This window comes from Carassius carassius, chromosome 15 (genome assembly GCF_963082965.1).
Source record: "Carassius carassius chromosome 15, fCarCar2.1, whole genome shotgun sequence".
Taxonomy (NCBI): domain Eukaryota; kingdom Metazoa; phylum Chordata; class Actinopteri; order Cypriniformes; family Cyprinidae; genus Carassius; species Carassius carassius.
Genome location: NC_081769.1, coordinates 28,040,943 through 28,052,123, shown reverse-complemented (window position 1 = coordinate 28,052,123; position 11,181 = coordinate 28,040,943). Strand labels below are relative to the sequence as shown.

At 37.8% G+C, this 11,181-nt stretch overlaps 1 protein-coding gene across 1 annotated transcript; it reads right to left on the bottom strand.

Annotated features, from left to right (window-relative positions):
• Positions 1 to 2,006: 2,006 nt before the first annotated feature.
• On the bottom strand, positions 2,007 to 3,380 carry LOC132158756 (GSK-3-binding protein-like). Its single transcript, XM_059568304.1, has one exon. The coding sequence runs from the start codon at positions 3,229 to 3,231 to the stop codon at positions 2,779 to 2,781; it is 453 nt and encodes a 150-aa protein (XP_059424287.1). The 5' UTR covers positions 3,232 to 3,380; the 3' UTR covers positions 2,007 to 2,778.
• Positions 3,381 to 11,181: the final 7,801 nt, after the last annotated feature.

The following is an 11,181-nucleotide window of genomic DNA, read 5'->3' as shown; positions in this document are numbered from 1 at the left end:
TGGTGGCTGGGGATGAGAGGTGAGAACTGTGCCGTACCTGTGCCGTGTGTCTTTGAGGATGCATGGTTTTATTCAGCAGGCAAAGACAGCCGGTGCATTGTGCAAAGTTAAAAAGAAGCTTTTGAAGAGTCTAGATTCTCTAGACTGAAGCTAATAAAAAATGCATTGTTTTAGCACTGCTAAAACAAAAGCATTCCAACTTCATTCATTTGATGAAATGATTCAGAACAATAGTTAATTATCTTAGTTACATTTTAAAGCTTCCACTAAGAAAACAACTGACCTGGCCACAAGACGGACATTGCAAAAATATTGCAATATTAATTAATAGCCTATAGTTAGTTTAGTTTAGAATATAACACGTTTTTACCTAATTTACACACACACAATAAAGATTATTCATCACCCTCTACGATGAACCTTTAATATCCAAATAAACAAAAAAAATAACAGCTGGAATTTTTTGTTGTTGTTGTTGTTAATATTGGGAAAAGATTTTGTCAGATTATTAAAATGTACTTCACACTAATAGGAAAAAACATTCTTTTAAAAACTGTTACTTGAGAAACCAAAAATGGTCCATATGGCATCACCTAAAATAAATACATAAATGAAATTGGAACCCTGCATATATTTCCAGGGTGCATTCTTTCTAACTCATTGGTCTTCTGAGTAATGTTTTCATTTTCTAGCGGAAACAGGATACTCAGCTATCAGATTGTTTATATTCACCATAAAACTTACAGTACCTTTTTAAATTGCAAGATGGCGCCAGTGATCTTGTTTGTTGGTATAAAAAGTCGACATGGAAGTACAACAGCTTTGTTGTCAACATCATCCGTACATCCCAACTAGGCTAATAGAAGTCAATTAAATTAAACATCTGAATATTCAATAGGTAAAAATTACCCTGATGACCTACATCCCAATGAGATTCTAATGTGTGCCACCAATCCACCCTTTGTTCAATGAGACTATGACAGTCGAAATGATGAATTATGGAAATGTCGGAGATCTGTGTGGTTTGATACAGAGTTTACATTTTTTTGTCAATAACTATTAATGCCAAAATAAATTGTTTTTTGAAATTGGTTGAGTTATGCCTAAATGGTCAAATTAAGAACAACAGCAGAGTGTAGTAGATTATGCCTGGGGATGTATTTATACTACACAATTCAGTACACACTTTAAAGAACTTTAGGTCCAGCTATAGGCCTACAAGGTTATAGGCTACAAACAATTTGTGAAAGTGTCATTGACCAATCAGAATCAAGTGAGCAATGTCAATCACATTTTTTGAATCAAATGAATGCAGTCTTGAGTGGGAATTTTGGAAATTTAGCAGACGCTTTTATCCAAATGAATACACTGTATTCAGGCTAACAATTTTCTCCTAACATGTGTTCCCTGGGATTCGAGCCCCCAACCTTGCGCTTGCTAAAGCAATACTCTCCCACTTGAGCTAATGGAACACTGTACAAGCCAGTTTTGTGACTTGCAGTGTACTGCCATCTACTGAGCGTTTAAACAAAATGCCTACACGGAAGTGAGACACCAAATTTCTAACCCCATTTGTAGCAGCTAGACCCTATAATAATTCTGCGTTTATAAATTACTAGTCATTAATTAACTTTAAATCACAGACCGTGTTCAAAGAGCATAGCTGCGTTTATCGCTTCAGATATCATAGCTGTGGTGAGTCAGCTAACTTAGTGTTTTCGCTTATCATAATAACGTGGCCATATTCTTGAACAACCTGTTTATGTTTTCTTTATGTGTACATGAGGACAATATAAACTATGTTTACTCTATGTGCAACATAAGCATGATTAAGGCACTAATATCAAAACTCCCAGTATTAACATTGAATTTTGAGTATGGTCTTAAGTACTTTGAAGTAATCCCATATTACATGAATGATTGTGATCTGCAGAATTTATATTAAAAAAATAAAATAAAGAGAGTACACAAACCAGTGATTACAATAACAACCATATGAAACTATCTTATGCCAAAACACCATGTTTATTAGACACCAAACTCCCTGAACAATCAGAGTTATTAAAAACACTTCGTTGCGAAGCATATGCAGGTTTACACAAAGTGAAAACGAAAAAAAGAAAGAAAAAAAAATCCTTGAGAACTCCACACTGGAGTCAAAAAGCACCACAGTATCATTATGTTGTGATCACATTCCCCGTGTATAACACATTTACCCACACACATGTGAGTTTGATCTCATTTTCTCTTTGAGAAGGAGTGTTGGCCTTGCTCCTCACATGGAAATCAAAGAGACCGAGAACAAGGGCCTTGCACACAGGGCCAGTATGAAATCAGAATAGTGATATCTCGGTATCCAAACGGTTTCAAAATGAGTAAACAAAAAGTGTGCCCCGTTACCTGATCTATGCGAGGACTGCAAACCAGCAGCCCGAGCACATCTACATTGTAAACAAAGCAGTTGAGCAGTTCTTGTTTACCACTGACACACAGTGCTGTACTCCAGCAAACCAAAACATGATGCACCATTCTAGGACAAACCAACCAGAGGCCAGTTAATACTATAATACAATTTTTCCATCGACCACTGAGATTTAAAAATGGGTGAATAGGGTAGGATCAAGTTCCAAAAGAGTCCAAATACATAACGTTTCCATCTTAGTAATATACAATATAAAAATCTAAAGGGTGTGATATCAAAGTTCGTCAAACCAACGTATGACAATGAGCTCTGAAGACGCCAGGACGTTCATGCATCTGCGGGCTCACTTGTTAAAGTCAGTCTACCGCTTTGGAGATGTCGTGCTCCGTTGGTTCTGAGGAAAACTGAAGTCGTCTGACCGCTTCCTTGATCAGGTTCCCCGACAATATGAGTTCCTGGAGGAGCTGGTGCGGATCGTCCTCGTCGATTTTCTTTCGGTTCCACGGGGATCTGAAATGGTCCCATTCCTGATCGCTGGATCCAGGTGGGTTGTACGGACTGGCCCGGGTGGTACGCAAACTCCGGCTGCGGAGACGGATGCACCGCTGAGCGCCCACCGCGCTGCTGCCGTCGTTAACGTCAGGTCTGCTGCTTGCGAGACCGTGTAGACGTGACATCGCCTTCTGACTCGAGCTATTGTTGTGAAGCTGCAGCGCCTCGCCGATTTTCGACACGAGTGCGTCCACTTCCTTAGAATCAACCGTTACCGACTGTTCCAAAAAGAAATAGTTCTCCTTTAGGCAGGGCATTTTTATATATAGTTTCAGATAACAAATATCCAGCCGAGAGGGTTGTTTTTATTCAAACAGATGCGACCGTTTAGCCGGCGTCCGCCACGCTGCCCAACAGAAACAGCTAAAGGGTTGATTTGTAAACAATGGATGACGCAGAATCCGGCACGTACCATTTCTGAGCAACGGGGGGGAATGCTCGGTCGTTTTAAAATGTAAATCCGTGTGTTATATTGTAATCAGAAAGTTGGAGATTTATTTTATACGTATCAGCTGCTACATAATTTACATTGTCCGCTCGGTTTAAAATTTACATTTATTTTGGCTCCGCCATGCGTCTCCGTAGATCTCTGTATTATCAATCATGGCATTACATAACAGTCCCGGATGGATAAAAACGTACAAGACCGCGACACGTGTGAACTCATTGCACCCAATTGCTGTTGTAACTGGATGTGAGATTATTAGAAGTACTTGATGTCTAAGAAGTTTCTGAATTATACACGGTCATCAAATCAGTATCATACTTGATAACTTAATTTCCATTTTTGGAACGGATGATCTGTTTGTTTTGTGTGGCATGTGGCAGGCGGTTTTTGTGCAAGTAATCAAATTGTAGACACATTAATAGCCTATTGAATTAAAATGACAAATAGGTTGAACTAAAAGATGTAGGCAGGGACGTCGTACAAGGGTCAAAAAAATTCATGGTACTGTTAGTTGTTTTAGACATCTGGTTGTAAAGAGCATATATCTCCATCATTGGTTACTACTGTGCATATATTGTGGCCTATATATATGTAGCTATTACGTAAGGGCTTTACAGTGTACTATGGGTATGTTTGCATAATATTTGCAATCATACCAGTATTAAAGGTGTGTTCTGTCTTCATGTAACTGTCAAAAATCAAATTAAATAACCGGATTTATTCAGACTTTCAACAGTGACTCTTTACAGAAGTTAGCTGAGCTGCAGCAGCTTGTTTGTTGAATCATCCTTGCAGATTAAAGGAATAGTTCACCCTTAAAATGAATATTCTTCATTATTTACTTACTGTTTGGTCCATATGACTCATGTGCTTTGTGTGAGAAACAGGCCACAGTGTATTTATTTTCTTTTTTATCTATGCTACTCTTGACAATAATGCTCTTTGAATGAATCATTCTTTTAGGTTGAGTCATGTGGATTACTTTTATGATACTCTCACAAAGTTTTTATGTCCTGGAAATCAGTACCACTTTATTGTAATTGCGTGAATAACTTTTGAGGGGAAAAATAACTTTGAAGTGAATTATTCCTGTAACGTTCTTAACCATGCACAAATGTAAATAGTATTTAATGTCTGCTCTGTCACTTCCTGTTCTGTTTCCCAGTTGTCAGTCTGACCACGTCCTCTTTCAATGGAAGAGGCCTCTGAGTTCTTAGAAACAGTCAGTGAAGTATTTTCACCCAACTGCTATGTTTGGATGTTCGATTGCATATGGCAACAAACCATATAATTAATGTCCAGTATTTCAGCTGGTTAATAATTATCTATCCTTAGTGTGCCCTGTGCCCTGAAACTAGATTTGTGGTCATTCATTCCAAACTTTTGCACTGAACTTTTATTTGGTCACCACTCTGAATATAGCTCAGGACTGCTTACATTTGTTTTATCAGCTGTTGCACAAGCATTTTTCAGTGAGTAGGGTTTCATTCATGACATAAATTGCAATGTTTAAGTTAAGTATTAATCTGATAATGTATGCTGACAGTTTGCAGAAAAAGTAAGAACATACATGAATATCATATTTCTCAACTTACACAATCAGTTTTGGGGTCTGTATTACACAACATAAGGGGGTGGGTAGTACAAGAAGAGAAATTTATTTATCATGGTATACAATGCCACTATTTACCATGTGCATGTGATTATAATTTCCATGATTTGAGCTGCTGGATCAGATGCATTTAGTGAATCAAGGGATTGAATTGTCAATTCAAACTCTTTAGATGTTTGAGCACATTATTCTACATCTAAAAATGAGATGAGGTTCCTTATGTTTTGTTTTCATGGTAAATTAATATATGTCAGCCTGTAAGCTGTGTACTTTATATTTTATATCTGCACAGATTGCACCATCTAACATCCATAGCAGCTTTCTTTGTTTACCTCACAGCAGGAGAACAGTCTTAAGCACAGACTGAAGTATCTACACAGGCTACTGGTGTGCCGTTGCTTACAGTCTTAGTCATCAGCATGCCCACAGGGACCTTGTTTCTCAGAATTCAACTTACTGAGAACCCAGGGTGCCATGTGGTCATTGTGATAAAAGAAGTTGAGGTCATTCTTTTATTTTTTTATTCAGACACTTCTTTACTGTGATATGAGTAAATGTTTAATAAGTTGTCTGATCATGTGCATAAAATTCAGTCACAGATTGATGTTATTACTGTTGTAGGTATACTCAGTATTTGCTTATACAACCCGAATTTCGGAAAAGTTGGGACGTTTTTTAAATTTTAATAAAATGAAAACTAAAGGAATTTCAAATCACATGAGCCAATATTTTATTCACAATAGAATATAGATAACGTAGCAAATGTTTAAACTGAAAAATTTTACACTTTTATCCACTTAATTACCTCATTTAAAATTTAATGCCTGCTACAGGTCTCAAAAAAGTTGGCACGGGGGCAACAAATGGCTAAAAAAGCAAGCAGTTTTGAAAAGATTCAGCTGGGAGAACATCTAGTGATTAATTAAGTTAATTGATATCAGGTCTGTAACATGATTAGCTATAAAAGCTTTGTCTTAGAGAAGCAGAGTCTCTCAGAAGTAAAGATGGGCAGAGGCTCTCCAATCTGTGAAAGACTGCGTAAAAAAATTGTGGAAAACTTTAAAAACAATGTTCCTCAACGTCAAATTGCAAAGGCTTTGCAATTAAATCTCATCATCTACAGTGCATAACATCATCAAAAGATTCAGAGAAACTGGAGAAATCTCTGTGCGTAAGGGACAAGGCCGGAGACCTTTATTGGATGCCCGTGTTCTTCGGGCTCTCAGACGACACTGCATCACTCATCGGCATGATTGTGTCAAGGACATTACTAAATGGGCCCAGGAATACTTTCAGAAACCACTGTCGGTAAACACAATCAAGCTCTATCATGCAAAAAGAAAGCCATATGTGAACATGGTCCAGAAGCGCCGTCGTGTCCTGTGGGCCAAGGCTCATTTAAAATGGACTATTTCAAAGTGGAATAGTGTTTTATGGTCAGACGAGTCCAAATTTGACATTCTTGTTGGAAATCACGGACGCCGTGTCCTCCGGGCTAAAGAGGAGGGAGACCTTCCAGCATGTTATAAGCGTTCAGTTCAAAAGCCAGCATCTCTGATGGTATGGGGGTGCATAAGTGCATACGGTATGGACAGCTTGCATGTTTTGGAAGGCTCTGTGAATGCTGAAAGGTATATAAAGGTTTTAGAGAAACATATACTTCCCACCAAACAACGTCTATTTCAGGGAAGGCCTTGTTTATTTCAGCAGGACAATGCAAAACCACATACTGCAGCTATAACAACAGCATGGCTTCATCGTAGAAGAGTCCGGGTGCTAACCTGGCCTGCCTGCAGTCCAGATCTTTCACCTATAGAGAACATTTGGCGCATCGTTAAACGAAAAATACGTCAAAGACGACCACGAACTCTTCAGCAGCTGGAAATCTATATAAGGCAAGAATGGGACCAAATTCCAACAGCAAAACTCCAGCAACTCAAAGCCTCAATGCCCAGACGTCTTCAAACTGTTTTGAAAAGAAAAGGAGATGCTACACCATGGTAAACATGCCCCGTCCCAACTATTTTGAGACCTGTAGCAGAAATCAAAATTGAAATGAGCTCATTTTGTGCATAAAATTGTAAACTTTCTCAGTTTAAACATTTGCTATGTTATCTATGTTCTATTGTGAATAAAATATTGGCTCATCTGATTTGAAAGTCTTTTAGTTTTCATTTTATTAAAATTTAAAAAACGTCCCAACTTTTCCGGAATTCGGGTTGTATTAGGGTTAAACCTTAACCTTATATATACTGATCTTTGTTGTTTCTACAGACATTAATGTTATCTCAAATCTTGCACTTTATTGATGAGAGATGTGCTTTTACTTTCATAAGTATCAGACTTGAATACCACCTGATGGATGATAAAACAAGTAAAAACGTTCCATAAAATTGCATTGTAGGAATAAAAACTGATGGGAATCCAAAGACCAGTATACAAGAGATTTGGCTTTTTTTAACTTGGGCCATTAAAAAACAAATCTCTTATCTGCTTTAATAAAATAATGTGTATACAATGTATACAATATCAAATTATATTTATTGTGAAAAGTGCTGTTTGAATTGAATCAAAAATGCATAACAAATTCAACATTTTTATAACAGTATAAAAGCAAATTATTCATTTACCAAAAAAAATCATTATTTTTATACAATGTAAATGGGTCTTATTAAAAATATAGCTTTTGCTTTTATGTTTTAAGAAGGAGACCCTCATAAGAGGATCATCAAAAACCTGTATAAATCTAGCCTGCATAAAATATTTGAATGGAGAGGTAATGGTCTGTAATCTTCAATGCTATCGTCAAAGTTGTAAAACTTGTTCTGTCGCTTTTGGACTATCTTAGATTAGTTTCTCAGAAAGGAAGAACAGGCCTGTTTATTTTTTGACAAGTCAGTCCTTGAAGTTTACATGGGTGATGAGCATGGGTTATTTGTTGTGGGCGAGGCCAATAAACTTAACACAGACCCATGATGTGAGGAAGGAAGTGCTCTGTCTGTTTCAAGGATTCAAGAGGCCTTGTTTCAGATGAAGGGTCGAGGGATTCTGGGTATTTCTTAGTGTTCTGCTAGCTTTGTTTTTTTAAATGGAAGCATACAGCAAATCAGGGCCAAGTAACCAAGGAGATAATCCATAAGCCAGTGAATGCGTAAACATGGTAGTGAGCGGCAGAGAGCCTCTCCCTGCTGATTTACTTCCCTGTTCTTTATATAGCGTTAAGCGAGAAGCTTTATTGCTTATGTCTTCCTGTTTAAATACCATCTACAGTCTAATATACTTCTTGGTACAGAAATAAATTTATGAACGTTGATAGTTTATTATTTTTAAAGTGGCAACATTCTTGTTTGCATATGGCCACATGAAAAATGTTAAGTGCAGAGTTTAAAAATATTGCTAAAGGTTCCACAAGGTGGGTTTTAACAGCAATGCCATATAACCATTTTAGATTCTTTCAGTGAATATTCATAAAATAACCTTTTTATTAAACCTTTTTATTTACTTTTATTTTCATTCAGGCTAATGAAGGTTTACACGCACGCACGCACGCACGCACGCACACACACACACACACACACACATAAATGATACAAATAATATTTTTCCACTATAAAGAACCTTGCATTGGGCATTACATTTTCTTCATGGAACCGCGGGTGCCATTAACTTTGTTTTGTGTGCCTAAATAAAGGCTTCAAAATGTTTGGTTCCTAAAAGAACCTTTCACTGAAAAAAAATCCTTAAAATAAGCATATTTTCTTAGTTTGAAAAATATTTTCTTAAAGAACCTTTAGGGCATTGGAAAGGTCCTGTACTGATACCAATGTTCCACATGCCATAACCACACCATTTGAAGGCCCAAAAGTATCTTTTTACATTAACTGCCATGAGCAAACTAGCAGATTTCAAATTACATACTTCCTTGGAGTCCTGCCCCAACTTAACAGCTGCTTCTTAGATGAATGTAAATGCTAAAGGCTAGATCTCCTGAAGTATTAAAGACCTCCACATATGCAGTTCCCCTTTCAAGTTGCATTTGCCTGACTCATCATACCTGTGTGAATTGTGGGGGTGGATGTATGGTAGTTGCATGAACGCAAACAATTCTGACTTTGAACAAAACACTCAATTAGATGTGTTCCAGAAACTCCTCCTGTACTATCAAAGGAGTCTTACTGTAGCTGGCTGGTGTCGACCTCCTCAGACGAGTGAACCCAGCTCTCGGATGGGGGTTGGACTGAACTGGATTAGCCACAGACTTTTTTACAGTTGGGACAGTATTGGAAGGCTGAGAGTCACCACTATTAGTTCAAATTTCAATGCTGTACGCCTCTTGATTATATCAGTTTATTAGGCTGCTTGAAATACAGCATTTTGATGACAGAAATAGTAAGGCAGTGACCAGTTTTTCTCTACCATGCAAAGGTTTGGGGTCAGTTTATTTTTTCAAGAAATTAACACTTTTTTCATTAACTAAGAAGAAGAATGTTTCTTGAGCACCAAATCAGCGTATTATAATGATTTAGGAATACATTACATTTGAAAATATATTACAATAGAAAACAGTTATTGTAAAAATTTGTATGGGAGTACATGCACATTGTATTGTGATCAAGGTTAAACCTTTATTTTCGAAGATGTTTACATGCTTCACAGTCAATGGAATATACCTGTTTGCGTGTAATTTGCATGCACATTCTTTTCCTGGAATCTTTTCTTGAAATACTGGATATGATTGCTCTTGCCAGTTATTAAGATTTACGAAACAGCTCATTATCACTCATTCATAAACAATACTCATTCAACAGTGACGAATTGCAAAATGTAGAACATGACGTTTGTTTTAATCAGAGCCGGACAGTAACGGAGTACATTTACTTGAGTAGCCTACAGTACTTAATTAAAATTTTGAGGGATCTGTACTTTACTCGAGTATCATTTTTGGGGAGTACTCATGACTTTACTCAAGTAAATTTGAGAGGCAAATATTGTACTCTTTACTCCGCTACATTTCTATCCATAACCGTAAGTACCGGTTACTTCTTCGGCCCCGTCCACACGGAGACGGAGCTTACCCCAATCCGATCTTTTTTCCCCTCGTCTCAAGAAATATCCAAGTAATATCCGCGTCCGCTCGAAACCACAAAACGATGTAGTATACATGCCAGACCAGCATGTGGCGCTGTAATTCTGCCACAGAGATACACTTAAAACGGAGAAGAAGACACGGATTTGCTGATAAAGCTTGCGCGTGGTACACAAACGAACATGGATCAATACATTTATTAATCCGTGTTAATGTTAGTTAATAAAAAAGACAATCGGTCCAGTGTTTGTTGTGGATGATCCAAAATTGTGATTATTACAGGCCTATGCCAGCGGCCGCATTTCGATTTCTAGAAATATTGGTTTAATATAGATAATGTTAATGCATGTGGATGACACTATGAGCAAAAATACTAAGTATCATAATATTGTGTAAACACAGTCATTGAAATCACAGATTGCCTGAAGATGCCTCTTAAGAAACAAGTGTTTATGCCGCTGTTGATTTCATCATAGTCTAGAAATAAACATGACTGCCTGGTAATGTGTTGATAGGGTGAACGTGTGATATATGAGCTTGCATATTGCTCAAAAGAGTGGTTGATAATTTAGGACTGCATAAAATACTAAACATTACAGAGATGTCTCATCGCTCATAACAGAAGGAGGGAGACATTTTTAGAGCCACATGTTAGTTTTGGTGAAGGTTGCATTTGTGTCAGTCAGAGTTATGATTTCCTAGAATCAGCGCCCCTCCCCCATGATAGAGGCCATGTATGTGTGTGTGTGTGTACAGCGGGAGCACGTGTTTGAGAGCCGCACTGGCTGCCCTCGGCCCTTGAGCTGCAGCCAGCATGCGAGCTCTAATAGCTGTGTTTACAACAGCACACTCCCCTCCCTCTGCTTTTTGACTTTCTCTGGATTTCCATTTTGGAGGCCACGGATGAAAACGGAGCGAAGTGCTGTGGTCAGCACACACGTTCGTTCCAAGCCCAGTGCGGTTCTACAGCGCAAGCCTCATGCACGTACATCTCACGTATATCACCCTATCAAACAGAGCTCATGCCAGAGCAATTAAAATGTGAAGCAAATCTCAAATGA

Coding starts and splice junctions, on each gene's coding strand:
- LOC132158756 (XM_059568304.1), bottom strand. CDS start 3,231: ATGCCCTGCCTAAAGGAGAACTATTTCTTTTTGGAACAGTCGGTAACG.